Source organism: Budorcas taxicolor, chromosome 8 (assembly GCF_023091745.1).
Source record: "Budorcas taxicolor isolate Tak-1 chromosome 8, Takin1.1, whole genome shotgun sequence".
Taxonomy (NCBI): Eukaryota; Metazoa; Chordata; class Mammalia; order Artiodactyla; family Bovidae; genus Budorcas; species Budorcas taxicolor.
Genome location: NC_068917.1, coordinates 12,642,996 through 12,657,877, shown reverse-complemented (window position 1 = coordinate 12,657,877; position 14,882 = coordinate 12,642,996). Strand labels below are relative to the sequence as shown.

General features: G+C 50.9%; 1 protein-coding gene across 1 annotated transcript in view; it reads right to left on the bottom strand.

Annotated features, from left to right (window-relative positions):
- KIF13B (kinesin family member 13B) overlaps positions 1-14,882 on the bottom strand; it is a 201,505-nt gene that overhangs the window by 2,945 nt on the left and 183,678 nt on the right. Inside the window, exons 38-39 of the mRNA XM_052645142.1 lie at positions 4,591-4,653; positions 82-931 (exon numbers count right to left, since the gene is read on the bottom strand). Coding sequence (XP_052501102.1) covers positions 82-931; positions 4,591-4,653 — 913 coding nt within the window. The remainder of the gene's footprint in view (positions 1-81; positions 932-4,590; positions 4,654-14,882) is intronic.

The following is a 14,882-nucleotide window of genomic DNA, read 5'->3' as shown; positions in this document are numbered from 1 at the left end:
GTGCTAGGCAGCGCCCACACTTTTCAGCAAGGCTGCAGTGGGCATGGGGGCAGGCACCTGTCCCAAACTAGCATCACTCACCTGAAGGTAAGTCCAGCTCCACTCCAACCCAGGTGCCCTCCTGAAAGTCGGTGGGCCCCACGTATCTCACGATGCCCGTCTTGTTGGTGCCCACCATCACATATTCTCCTTCCTTGAGCCACTCTGGGACCTCACTGGCTTCTTCAGAATCCGAGGAGACTTCCAGCTTTCCCAGGGCCTGAACCCCAGCGCCGCCATCCCCCAGGTCCCCCGAGGCCGGTGGGTCCTCCGCTGTCCCCGAGGGGCCGCCGGGGTCCCCGCCAAGCATGCGCGTGAACGACTTCAGCTCCGAGGTCCGCACCTTCTGGATCCTGAACGGAGAGGCAGGAGCGGGCGGCTGGAACCGGGGGTCTGAGGGCGGCGGTGGCCTGGAGACGTCGGGCTCTGGGCCGGGGACTGGTCTCCCCTGGGGCTGGGTGTCCTCTGGCTTCTGGGAGGCGGCAGGGTAGCTCCTGCTCACCTGGTTGGGTGGTGGTGGCGGGCCTGCTGCCTGGTTCTGCTTCTCTGCAGACGCCCCGGCTGGAGCCAGGGCTGCACCGCTGCCTGGTGTCTTTCCCTCCACCGAGGCGGCCGGAGGCTCGAGGGCGGCCAGGCCGGGGCCCGGAGGGGTCGAGGCTATGGCATCCAGACCCGGGCCACAGGCGTCCGACAGGGTGGCGGTGGAGACGCTGTGTGAGAAGTAGCCGCTGGATGCTTCGCTCAGGGGGCTGGGGGGCCCATCCCCACCCTCGGGGGCCGGGGAGGTGGGTGTCACTCTCGGGGGCCCATCACAGGTCTTGGGCGCAGGGGTGGCTGGCGGGGCCACAGGCATGCTGGGGGCCACATGCAGCCCCCCGTTCTCCCGCTGAGCCTGGAAAGGGGAGAGTTCAAAGTTAGGCATTCCTCCCGAAAGCCTCAAGGCCAATCCTGCTGTCGGTGGAGACAGACAGCTCTGATGGTGGAACTTGAGTGGTCTTGCAGCAGGGCGGAAGGTTCCCACATCAGCTCTCCGTGCGACCTCTGAGCACGGATAACAGACGCCAACAGGCTGCAAGCCACTGCTGCCCCTCCCTGCCCTGACCCGGGCTGAGCAAGGCAGCCCCGAGTGCCCCTCATTGCTGCCCCCTTCCATAAAGCACAGCTCCTATAGCTGCCTATGATAGTATGGTTTCTAGTTAAGAATTACACATCTGGTCTGAAATGTCTTGTTTTTTGGTAGAGAACTCCTAAAACACCTGGGGTTTCCCAAATGCTATGAAGGTTTCCTGATACTCATAACAAGCACCTTACGACCACATCTAAGTTTATGTTAAGGGGGGTGACTTTTGGAAAACCCCCAAGGGAGGGGCTGGTTGCCACGGGGACCAATCACATGACTAGAAGGGTGTACGTTTCCATCCCATCCCTGACCTCTGGGAAGGGGCTGGAGGCTGACTCACTCACCAGTGGCCAACGCTTTAATCAACCATGCCTATGTAATGACCTCCACAAAACCCCCATAAGAACAGGGTTTGGAGAGCTTCTGGGCAGGAGAACACGTGGCGACGGGGGCAGAGCGCCTTGCCCTCCCCTGCAGGTCTCTCCCACCTGGCTGCTCCTATGTTACATCCCTGTCTAATAAACTGATAGCCTAGTAAGTAAAATACTTCTCTTGGGTCCGCTCCAGCAAATTCACTGAACCTGAGGGAGGGATCAGGGGATCCTCTGGTCTGGAGCCCGTGGGACCTGGTTCTGAAGTGGGGGCAGTCTTGTGGGGCGGAGCCCTCAAGCTGCGGGGATCGGATGCTATCACCAGGTAGACAGGGTCGGGGCGGAGTTAACTGTGGGACACCCCTGCCTGGTGGTGGGAACGATGACGTGGGGCAGCAGCTGGGCAGTGTGGTACAAGATGGGCAGGAAAGCCTTCACATAAAACACGGCACATGTGAACACCCGACTCCCTCTTACACCTCCCGCACTCAGGCCCGGAGCTCCGCTCTCTTGGGAACGGACCCCCCAACCAGCACCAACTTCCTGGGGACGCTGAGAGGATAGCTGGAGGCCAGCAGAGCACGCTGCTCCTGCAGAACTGAAATGGTGGCCTCCGCAAGGGATCCGGACGTGCCAGAGCACAGCTCGGCAGGAAGCAACAACCCCGAGGCCTGCGGGGCCAGGAGGCAGGGCAAGAGGAGGGACAGAGGCTGCCAGCAGGCTGTACCCTTCCCCTGAGAGGCTGTCTTTCGAGACGCTGCTCAAGGCTGGTCCCACGGCCCACGTCAGGGTCACTGATCCTGGAGACTCGTGGGCCGAGGAGCAGCCAGCCCGGCGAGCAGGGCTGAGTGAGGCCGGAGCTGCGCTGGACTCCCCGGCTCTCAGCCCTGGGTCTGACTCACTCCAGCAGAGCTCCACGGGCCCTGCCGCTCTCGGGTGTTCCTGCCGTGGTATCTCTCTGTTCCTGATGCACCATGACAGGGAATGGGAGACGGAGTGGGAAGCGGGCTGCGGGGCGAGAAGGGTGCTGCTCAGAAAAAGAAATATGTTCTCGATATTTACGGAAAGATTATTTATCTTACAGGAATGGCCATTTTCCATTTGAAATACAGGATTTATCTGAACTGGGAAACAGCTGAGATCTATAAGTCTCTTGCAGTTACTTGGCTTAACTCAGCAGTTTGATAAATCACGCATTTTCACGTGAATTGTCATTTATATTCCTGTCTCTGGAGGCCCTCCTTCCCCCACAAGGCACACTCTCAGGGTACGAAATTAACGGCACCTCTTGAGATTAACAACCCATTTTTGTGATGGATCTCTGGGCTGCAAAATTTACTAAATCCAGTAGATCAATAACTGTCACCAGCATAAATACTCTAAAAGACGAGGCAATCCTTCAATCATTTTTCTTTCGCAACTTGTACATGTTTTATTTATCCTTTTCCATTCTATTTTTAGTCTCACTGACCAGGCAGGGAAGAATGCACAGCAAAATTTAGGAGACTCTGAAGTCTGAACAGTAACCATGGTTCTGACATAGTCCGCAGTTCCCTGCTCCCTGGGGATAAGGCCGTCCCCCAGTTGCAGGATCTGCTGAAGGAAAGACTTAGTCCTGAGAAGTGGACGGCCCAGGGACAGTGCCTCAGAGCCCCATCAGCTTCTACCCCATCAGCTTTCACTGTGTCCTCTGATGTGGGCCAGGAAGGACTTACTTTACAAGGCCCAGAGAGGCTATTCACCCAAAGCCTCCAGTAAGGGAAAAGCCGGGGATCAGAGGTCAGATCCACAGTGACAGGAGAGAGGAGACGGCGGGGGCGGGGGGCTGGAAAGTGAGCTCTGATTACCCTGGTTCTTGGTTCTTTCCCGCTGAGCCAAGCGCAGCTCTGATCCTTCCACTTTGGCACTGTGGGTTCCCACTCAATTGGAGTTGCTATGTGAGTGGGAATCTCCCTACCTCTCTGGGTCGCAGTTTAGCACAGACATTCCTAAGGCTGCCGGAAAGCCTGGATCTGAGCAAACCCTCAGGGAAGCTCCCTCATGTAAGGGTCTGCCTTTGCCCCAACTGGCCTGGGAGCCCCAGTTCTGCCTTGAGAAATCATTAACCCGACTCATGGGGGCTGGGGCGGGGGCAGCTCTACCTTTGGTTAAATTCGTGAACACCTAAGATTGAAATGGGCCATGCAGAAAGGAGTGAACTCTTGGACATCTGCATTATCTTTCAAATTATTTGGCCTCTTTTGCTCCTGTTTTCAGAGAAGGCAATGGCAACCCACTCCAGTCCTCTTGCCTGGAAAATCCCACGGACGGAGGAGCCTGGTAGGCTTTGGTCCATGGGGTCGCTAAGAGTCGGACACGACTAAACGACTTAACTTTCACTTTTCACTTTCATGCACTGGAGAAGGAAATGGCAACCCACTCTAGTGTTCTTCCCTGGAGAATCCCAGGGACAGGGGAGCCTGGTAGGCTGCCGTCTATGGGGTCGCACAGAGTTGGACACGACTGAAGTGACTTAGCAGCAGCAGCAGCTCCTGTTTTAATAAATAAAAAACTTCCTATGGAAGACACAGCATCTCCTCAGAGGATGAATGGCACAGTGGGAGAAAATAGATTTGCTATTCATAAGATGAGAAGTGCTGTTCATCTGTGGGAGATCATAAGAGATGATTTTCTCCCCCAGCTTAGTGTCAGTCTTTTCACGCTGATATCATGAATCAGAATAAAATGTAAAACTGAGAATTAAGCCAACACTTGGGATAAGGAGATGGTTCTGTTTATAGAAATCGCCTCTGCCTAGCAGTGGGCTATTAAAACAGCAGACTACATTAGCAGCCAAGCACCTAAGAGGTTAGCAATCATATGATTAACAAGTTGAAAATAGAAAAGTATAACAAGCAAAACAGAGAGGGAGAAGACAGTGACCTACATTATAGCTCATTATCGAGACGGGAATGCTAAAATTAAAAGCCACGGGTGTGGACTCCACAGTTACAGCACTGGGGCCACCCACCGTATGTGGGACAGCCACAGAGAAGGCACCACCCGGCCCGACCAACTCACCTCAGCCATCCTGGGCGACCCGACGTCCGGAAGGGCCGACTGCACCATGATTCGGGGCACGGGCTGAGGAAACAAGGGAGCGAGTGGGCTCGGGGGAGCAGGGCAGACAGAACCAGAGAAGCCTTCCTCTGAACAGACGGGAGAGCTGTCAGGAGGACCCACCCAGAGGGAACTTCTACAGCTTGCAGGGATTCTGACAAGTCACTGCCTGGCAGGGCTGCCAGGGGCTGGGCAGGGGTGCTGTGCTGGAAACATACAAAGCCAGGAGCAGAGTCAGTGGCCCAGCCCCAGCGACGCCGGACACGGGCTGAAGACAGTAAGGAGTTGGAGGTGCTCTCTTCGCTTGCGCACGGCACGTGTTAGCCAGGGGCTGTATCCGTACATGGAGCTCTCTGGGTGGCTCAGTGGTAAAGAACCCACCTACCAATGCAGCCCTGGGTTGGGAAAATCCCCTGGTGAAGGAAATGGGAATCCACTCCCATATTCTTGCCTGGGAAATCCCAGGGACAGAGGAGCCTGGCGGGCTACAGTCCCTGGGGTCGCAGAGTTGGACACGACTGAGCGCACATGAGTATCACTTATTATCTGTCCATGGGAGCATTCAGGACCTGACAGAGACATGCGACAGGACAGAAGATCGGGAAAGGCTTCAGGAGAGGTGGAGCACAAACCCAGCCTTGCCCAGCCAGGGAGATTCCCGGTCCAGAGGAGCGCAGGCCGAGCCGTCACAGGCAGCGAGGGGGATGAGGACGGACGCCAGTGTGGCTGGAGCAGAGGGACAGGCATGCGAGCAGAGGCTCTGGGGTCTGAGCCAAGCTCCTGGGCAATGGCGAGGACCCCCAGAGCTCCTGGGCAGAGCGGGCAGAGCGTGAAGAAGACCAACCTGCTGGTGGAAGGCAGACTGGCTGCAGAAACAGTGCAAGGGTGAGGCGGGCAAGCGACAGGCGCCAACAACAGAGCAGGGCTGACGGGATAAGAGCCTGAACTGATGCGCACAGGTGGTATCACACGAGTGGAGCCGGTTCCTTACGGATGTGTGTCAAGGAACAGCTTTTTAAAACAGAGCTGAAAACCACACAAACACTGGCCCCAGAAGAAAGAAAAGTCGGGAGGAGGATCTGGTAACCCTGAGGGAGTCGGCAGCTGCTGCGTTCACAACGGCAGGTGGGCACAGAGCAGACGCAACCACCTTGGAGAACCCTGGGGCCTGCCACGCTCTGCGTTTATTTCCCCGACCAAGGTCTGGCCCCTTCCTGGGCCTGCCTGCTCCGAAGCGCAGGTCTGGAGGTCACCTCAGAGAGCTCAGCTCTAAGAGGGCTCCGTCCGGGCCAAACACCTACCCTCAATCCCATTTCACAGGAGGTGTCAAAGCTGGGTGACGGGGTTTGTTGCCACGCAGTACCTTGATCTATCTAGTCTGCCTGTTCTGGGACCCTGATCTGTCTAGTCTGCCTGGCCTGGGACCCTTTTCAAGTCCCTTCCTCCAGCCCGGAGCATCCGGTTCCTCCCAGGTCCCAGGTGTGTCTGGGTGCCAGGGCTCCTCTGATGTCACGCCTCCCCAAGAGTCTGCAGGCATGAAGGCTGACGCCCCAAGTCTTGCTTCCTTCCTAGCAGCCCAGACTCTTAACTGAAGGGAGAAAAGTCCATCTGGAATGAAACAGCCCACAGAGAAGGGTGTCGACCTGCATTCATACACCAAACAGCTGCGTTTTAGCAAAGGTACTGCTACAGCCCATTGTGCCCTGGGACAGCCTCTGGGAGAAAGGTGCGAGAAGCGATTAATTCTGCTAGGGGTACGGGAACAGCAGCAGCATCTGAGCAAAAGGCCCAGAGACAGTGAAGTGGGCCATGGCAGGAGATATAGCCACACAGCTGGGCAGATGTGGGGATAAACTAAGGGAAGACACGCTCTACCCTGCAGACACTGGGGGGCACCTCGGGGTGAAGGCCCGGGAGAGCCAGGGTCAGACATGGGTTTAAGAAAGACAATGGAATGTTCAGAACCAGGCCTGAACCCCCCAGCCTCTCCCTCGACTCTCTGACCAGGAAAGACCCCCATGCCTCCCACCCAGCTCCCGTCACACATCTTGCCTGCCCCAGGCCTCCTTTCAGGGATTCTCCATTTCGAGCACGTACCCTCCAGTCTGTCTTACGGTCCCTTCAGTGCAGGGGCTAGCACCTTCATTTTTATCTTCCCCATTGTGTCCGAAGCCCCCCACGAATGGAAAGGTGTTCAGACCATATCTCTCAGTAAGGGCAGAAAAAAGTTTGTTAAGCTGGAATCCCAAAATACTTACATTCTTCAGTTATATCTTATTTAAAACAGACAAGATTCAGATGAAACATTCTCCTTTAAAGCACAAAAACGTAAAAATCCCACCAAGATGGAGCTACAGCCACCCAGGATGAAACCTTTTCTATGTCCTCCTAAATGGGGTAACAGAAAAATATACTTTTCTTTATGATTCAGAATAATTTTTAAAACATCCAGTAAATGCTTGGGAAAGTATCTGCTTGACTGGGATGCAATACTGGAATCCAGCGGAGGCACAGGGCTTCCTGAGGGACAAGGCCCCAGTTTCGTGGCTCCAGGCTTCTATGCTGAAGACCTCACGCTTCCCCTCACTGTCCCTCATTCTCCACAACCACTTCTTTCCACAACCCTCCCTCACCCCCCGCCACAACCACTTCTTCCTGAGTAGCTCAAACAGTAATGAATCTGCCCACAATGCAGGAGACCTGGGTTCGATCCCTGAGTCAGGAAGATTCCCCTGGAGAAGGACATGGCAACCTACTCCAGTATTCTTGCCTGGAGAAGTCCACGGACAGAGCAGCCTGGTGGGCTATATAGCCCATGGGGTCAGAGAGAGTCAGACATGACTGAGCAACCAACACTTAAACTTCTTGATCAGGCAACAGATCTGCTCTGTAGAGACATCTGCCCAACCCCTAGATACACCTGAAATGGCTGGAACCTATGTCAACAGTAAGATCACATCAGGTCTGAGTGGGTCCTGAGGGTAAACTCAGGTACTCCAGCCACACCTACTTCTCCGCTTCGCACACTAGGCACTTCATGGTGCCCCCTCCTAGGAATGGCGGCCAGACAGCAGCTCTGGGTGGCAGAGCATCACGGTAGAGTGTTCTCCAGCAGAGGACATGCTCAAGAGGGTGGCGGCACAGACACACGGACCACAGGACTGGCCGCAGACTAGTTTTCATGGAAGCTGGGTGACGAATGCATAGGGATCCACCACAGTAATCACTCTGTTTTTGTGTATTTCAAATTTTCCCACAATACTGCCCTGCCTGACAAACTCCACTGGGGCTCTGCCTTAGTGGGGCTCTCCTTCATCTCAACAAGGACTCAGGGACTTCGCTGGTGGTCCAGTGGTTAAGAATCCACCTGCTAATGCAGGGGACATGTGTTCAGTCCCTGGTCCAGGAAGGTGCCACGTGCCTCGGAGCAACTGAGCTGGTGTACCACACTGCCGAGCCTGCACTCTGCGACAACAGAAGATGCGCCAGTGAGAAGCCCGTGCCCCGTGACCAGAGAGCGGCTCCCAGTCACCGGAACTCGAGGAAGCCCGAATATAGCACTGGAGATCCAGCACAGCCTCTCCCCCAGAAAATAAGTAAATAACTCTAAAATATTTTAAATACTTAAAACAGAAGAAGTAAGGACTCAGGTCTCAGGTGCACAAAGTGGTGCAACAGTGCTGTGGGAATACGAAGACCAGAAGGATACAGGATCCCTCTTAACAGGGCAGCAATCCAGTCTGGGGGAAGGATGCGTACGCAAAAAGCGAAAACATCAAGGAAGACGACAGGCGTCGGAATGAAAGTTTCCAGGCAGAGGAGGTGCGGAGGAGGAAGGGGTTATCCGGGGACCAGACGGAGAACACCTCCATGGGGGTGACTGCGCCTGGAGACAGACCCTGAAGACACAACGGCTCCCTGGGGGCCAGGCGACCCGTGAAGAGTGCCGCGACAAGGGCAGGCTGCCCTCTCTGTCTGGAGGCTCCCTCCTCTCACTTCCCTGCCCGGGGAAAGCTTCTCAACCTTCCAGGAGGTCTTCAAGAGAGGGAAGGATTTGGAGTGACCAGAGCTGGGCAGAGGGAAAGGGAGGTCAGGGTGTGCGGAGAAGGCCCTGTAAGCTTGGGGTGGGTTTTCACAGGCAACGAAGAGCTAACAAAGGAACCGAGTGAAGCGGTGTGAAGAACTAGGCTTACAGAAGATCATCCCTAAAGGAGGAGACAGAAAATCTGGAGAAATCAATTAAGCAGTTGCGTCAGCGGTTCGGCAGAGCACCAGAAACGTAAGAGCCTGAACCTGGATGATAAGAGGAAAAGGAGACAGAACAGAGGATCCGGAGATGTGAAGGCGGCCAGCAAACGAACACCTGGAGACAACCAGGGGCGAGAGTGAGAGGCGGCGCCGGGAAGAGCGGGCGACAGGGCGAGCGGGGCGCTGGCTGCAGCGGGGGCAGCATGTCGGGGCCACGCACCCGCGCGCGTGCCCCAGCGGGAGGGCGCACCAGCTTTCTGTATCCGGCGGGCGACGGCCTCCGGTGAATTCAGCAACCTTACTACGGGCACCAAAAATACCTACAAAGTGTGCTGAACTCTTCAGCGTGCAATCTGTCCTTCACACAGAAGGGCTCACATTTCCAAATGGTACTGTTTGCATTTTAATGCTCCTCTGCATACCCCCCATGCAGGCGGCTGCCTATTTCGAGAGCTCAAAACATTTCAGATCATAAGTTCATTAATCCTTACGACACATCTGGTAACTATTAATAAAAATGACTGCAAAGTATTTTGCAGCTATAAATATTAAGAAGTCCCATGAGGAGTGTGAATATAAGTATAATTATCTACATTTCACACTTCAGAAAGCGAGGCTCAGAGACATTCACCTAACGGTTAAAGGCTGGACGGCTACACCAGGGCGCTTTCCTGAGTGTGGCTCAGGTCTAGTGGACCAGCACATGAGAGGCACAGGGTGGCGTGGAAGTGCTGTGGGGACAAGGTGACAGTCACTTCTCAGACCCTATCTCGTCATTTTTAAACTCTGACTTTTATATGCCACCTGAATGAAACCAGAGCTCAGGATGTCCTAACTAGGCATAAGAGCTAATTTGCCTGGAATGAAGTCTTAACTCCTTGACATGATATGAAAGCACATCACCTCTCATGAGACTGAGCATGCTTCTTATCCAGAGACTTCCCTGCGCTGTCCCTTCCCTGAGGGACTCATCGCCCACCTGGTGAAGACCTAGCCATTGTTAAGTCTTAGCTGGAGCATGATACTCTTCCTGAAACTGCAGGTAAAATGCACCCCCTCCCCGCACCTTCACCTATAACCTCAACACACCACCTATAATCAATTTATATATATAACCTAATTATCTGTCAGTCCGTCTTGACGGGGATCATTCTCAACTGCAAGCTCCCTGCAGGGTAAGGATTATGTCTCATTCATGTCATCCATAAAAGAACTTAATGTCTGCTGACTGAACAAGTAAATAAGTGAATGAATGACTTATGTGATATAAAGGCTGAATCGTACACTTAGGATTTGGAAAAATCCTATCAAATTCCAAATTTTGAGCACAGGAGTAGATAGAGGGGAGAAAAGATGTCTGTTGAAGCAACTTAATTAACACTTTGTTCAAAAACACTGAATTTTCTGATACTTTTTTTTCTCTTGTCTGAAAACTAACCTTTCCTAATAATCACCCCTTACCATGAATTTGATAAATTCTTTAAAAGTCATGTTCTAATGGTTCCTAAGTAAATATGATCCTCTAAATCTTTTTTTTTTTAACTCTAACCAATCACTTTAATCCAAGCCTAGGAAAATACAACACGAGATGTAAGATTTATTCTTGCCATAAATACTCAATAGCCAACCTTTGATTTTCAGGCTGATAAAGTGAGAAAAACATAAAGAACACTACCAAGCTGAACACCTCATCTTTGAATATGTTTTGGTAAAAGTAACAAACATTAGACAAAATCAGACACGTACAATTACCTAAAGATCAAGAATCAGCAATAGCTTAATCAATATAAACAGATTTCGAAAGGTTATGTTAATCAGAGAGGCAGGGCGCTGAGCCCACAGTGACAGGGAGAGCTGGCAGTGCCCCCAGTAACCGTGCAGGGACCGGCGGCTGCAGCCACTGTGGGGGTGGGGGAGGCACCTCTCAGAACCATCCCGGCTCACACAGCCAGCACCCCCACCCCCTCTGCCAGGGGTCCACGATCAACCTCACGATCTGCACTGTGGCTTTCCAGGAGGATCCGGCCAAGACCGTGCTGGCCACGGACGACACCAGCCCTCGTCTCCACCCAGCAGTCAGAGTTCCCAGTTTAAGTAACTCTCGTTCTAATCACTCCCTCAGTTCTTTGGGTAAACCTGATCGCCTCTGGGTTGCGCCTCTGGGTTTCACCTCTGGAAGTGGCAATCCAGTCCACAGGAATTCTCTGAGCAATGTCAGAGGGAGGACGGTGGGTGGCCACCAGCTGGTCCTTGCCAGAGACACTGTTACCCTACTTGCCACATGCTCCTTCCGGCCAGCAGGAAGCATCCACGTGTCAGCATGGGATGGTGACTTCCCTTCTCTGACCAATATTACAATCCCTCGTGAAGTTTGTACATTCACTTGAGTAGATTCCTCCTTCTATCTGCTTCCAAATCTACCTTGCAACTGCAGTGAGAGGAGCCTCCTGAGACACAAATTTGACCATGTCACTTTCCTGCTTTATGTTGTCAATGCCCAGAAATAATTGTTTTTAGAAAGAAATGGGCCAAAAAACCCAAAGATAGATTCTATCCAGTGTTTTTCCACAGCATGACTAACTCCTCCTTCAAATACTCTATGGATTGATTCTATAAATATTATCACTTGCTGTTTTTAATCAAATCCAGTGAAATCTCTTCAGATAACAACCGTGCATTAAATTCTGTTTCTTGACTGTGTCTCAGTTCTGCCCCTCACTGCACACTGTGACCTTAGACATGGCGTTACCTACCTGAGACTCATCCTCACCTCTAAGTCAGCGCCTAACATTACCCTTTAACTCTGTGCGTCCAGCATGGCAGCCAACAGCCAGGTGGCTTCTGAGCACTTGATATGCAGCTGGTGTGACTGAGGAAGTGGATTTTTTATTTTACTTAATTTTAATTAATAACATATAAATTTAAAAATTAAAGTGCCTTTTAGTATGTTTTTGTAACGTCTTGGGCATGCGCATTTATTTTTTCAATTCTATGAACTCTGGATGCAGATCAAGTTATTTCCGAGGAAAATTTACTATCTGAATCGAGATGTGCTAGAAACGTAAACTGCACACCTGATTCTGAAGACTCTACAGAAAGAAACAAAGAGAGGAGGAGATTTCAGATTGTTTTTTATACTGATGACAGGTTGAAATGACGATATTATGAATATACTGGGTTACGTAAATTATTTAATTCAACCTGTTTCTTTTTACTTTTTCAAGCGTGACTACTAGACATTTTTAATGGCACACATGGCTCATATTATATTTTCATCAGACAGCACTGCTGCTGAGCTGATGCATATACAATCCCTGGCACAGTACGCACCCAGTACATGTCTAAAGCGCTATGGTAACCCTAGTTACTGGAATTTCATGCACTGTCTTCCAAGGTACTTCTCTAGATCTAAGTAAAACAAGTACCAGGTGCTGAGTCACTCAGTCGCGTTGGACTCTGTGACCCCCACGGACTGTAGCCTGCCAGGCTCCAGGTAGCCTTCTATATTCTAAAGGTTGTGTCAGGAGTTGAGGATACAATATGTGCAAAATCAAACATGCACACAGTCCTCCTCTTCAGAAACAGGCACTCAGGGTCTAATCCCTGATATTCCTATTTAATTTCAATTACATAACACAACTAAAAGGGCTGCCCTGATGGTCCAGTGGCTAAGAACCCACCTGACAATGCAGGGGACACGGGTGTGATCCCTGGTCCAGGGAAAGCCACATGCTGCGGGACAACTAAGCCCATGGGCCACGACTGCTGAGCCCACGTGCTGCCACTACCGAAGCCCGCATGCCCTCGAGCCTGAGCTCCAAACAAGAGGAGCCCCCACAGTGAGAAGCCTTCACACCGCAGCTAGAGTGGCCCCGGCTCGCCACCACTAGGGAAAGCCCACAGCAACAAAGACCCAGCAGAGGCGAAAATAAATGAATCTTAAAAAAAAAAACCCAAAACTAAAAGGCACACTTCTGTCAACAAGTAACTTATTTATCAGTTGATAAAAGTGAATGAGCCTGTCCTAACAGACTTCATGGGTGGATGGCATCACTGAGCCAATGGACATGAGTTTGAGCAAACTCCGCGAGATGCTAAACAACAGGGAAGCCTGGCGTGCTGCAGTCCATGGGGCCACGAAGCGCTGGACAGGACTGAGCGACTGAACAACAATGTGTGTGTTAGCGCAACATACCTGACACCCTACATATGGAAAATTTTAGACACTGACATTTCCGAAGTTGTCAGGAAAGAGGCAGTTTCTTGTATATTAGGGTTTAGCTAGTTTACTTTTTAAGCTTCTACGTGATAATTGGTAAAACTTAAGTATTTATGTGGGAAAAGATTTCTCTTCTTAAAAAATAGGGTGTAATAAGTCACTATCTACTCAAGTTTTCAAGTATCCATGAAGAATGAAGGATAATTTATGAAACATAGTGAAGGGAAAGCCGCTCAGTCGTGTCCGACTATTTGCAACTCCACGGACTATACAGTCCATGGAATTCTCTGAGCCAGAATACTGGAGTGGGTGGCCTTTCCCTTCTCCAGGGGGTCTTCCCACTCCAGGGACTGAACCCAGGTCTCCCGCATTGCAGGCAGATTCTTTACCAGCTGAGTCAACAGAATGGTTGTTAATCTAAAAACTTAAAAGCAGAGTCTAAATCTAGACTGTCCCCAGCTCGGTATATCCTCCAAGCTAAGAATGGTTATTACACTTTGAAATTATTAAAACATCAATAAAAGAATACTTTGTGACATGTAAAAATTATATGAAATTCAAATTTCAGGGTTATAAATAAAGTTTTATTGGAACAAAACCAGACCCATTGTTTAGCCTTGTCTGTAGCCAGTTCTGCCAGTTCTGCCAGCAAAGCCTAAAATGAGCCTAAAATAAAACTATCTGGCTCTTGACCAAAAAAGCCTGCCAACCCTGGGTCTACAGACTCATACAAAAGTACACAAGGCCTATTTCTGAAAAATAAGTGGAAGATGAGGCCTCTTCAAATCAACTCCTATCCTGCCTCAGAAACTATCTTCTTTTCATTATTCTACAGATTAGCTACTAACCGTGACTCTGAAGCCAACTCTAAGTTGCCTCTGAAGGCAACTTCGTGTCTAAGTATGTCAATATCCATACATTTCTGGGGCAAAGACAGATGGTAAGATGTTATGATCTTGGAAAACAAAACACAGTTAAGAGTCTCATTTCGTAAAGCAGTAAGAACTGCCTAAGAATTCATCCACAAAGCAACTGAACAGAAATCATTTTCCTTGAATTTTTTCAAAAGTCTGTATTTCAAAAGGTCTGTACAAACTTCCCTTTATTAACACAAGAACAAGCAATATAGCATAACATATCCAAATATAAACTACAGGGGGAAAGAACCTTTAAAAACAACCTGAATACTTAAGTAAAACTTAAGGCTAGAAAACAAGGTCTGGATCCTTTTTCTTATTTTTAGTTAGTTACGATGATGAACCCTTGGTATTAACCTGGTTGTCCAGTGGTTAAGACTCCAGGCTCCCAATGCAGGGTGCCTGGGTTCAGTCCCTGGTCAGGGAACTAGATCCCACATGCCACAACTTAAGCCTGGAACAGTCAAATAAATATATGTATTTTTTTAAACAGCAGCTTCCTTCGAGACAAATTCCTACACCTCAACCAACTGAAATAGAACTTAAGAAAAAAAAAAAAGACGACAAACCCTACAGACACCACAGCAAGCATTCATATAGCCTGTTTCATCAGAGGAGCCTGAGTAATGAAGTCTGAAACAGCATCTAGTGCACAAGGGCAGCACCGGCAGCTGTGTCTGTTTCTCCCCATTTTGCACATGGAGCACTCACTCACTTGAGAGCTGAAAGGCCTACCTAAGCATCTCTCCAGCTGGGTCAGAGATGTGCAGGGCACTGCTGTCTCTACTCAAGGCCCTGTCCATCTACCACACTGGAAGCCATATTGAAACTGGAGACAGAAATCCTTGTGGTCAGCAGGGTAGGCCTAA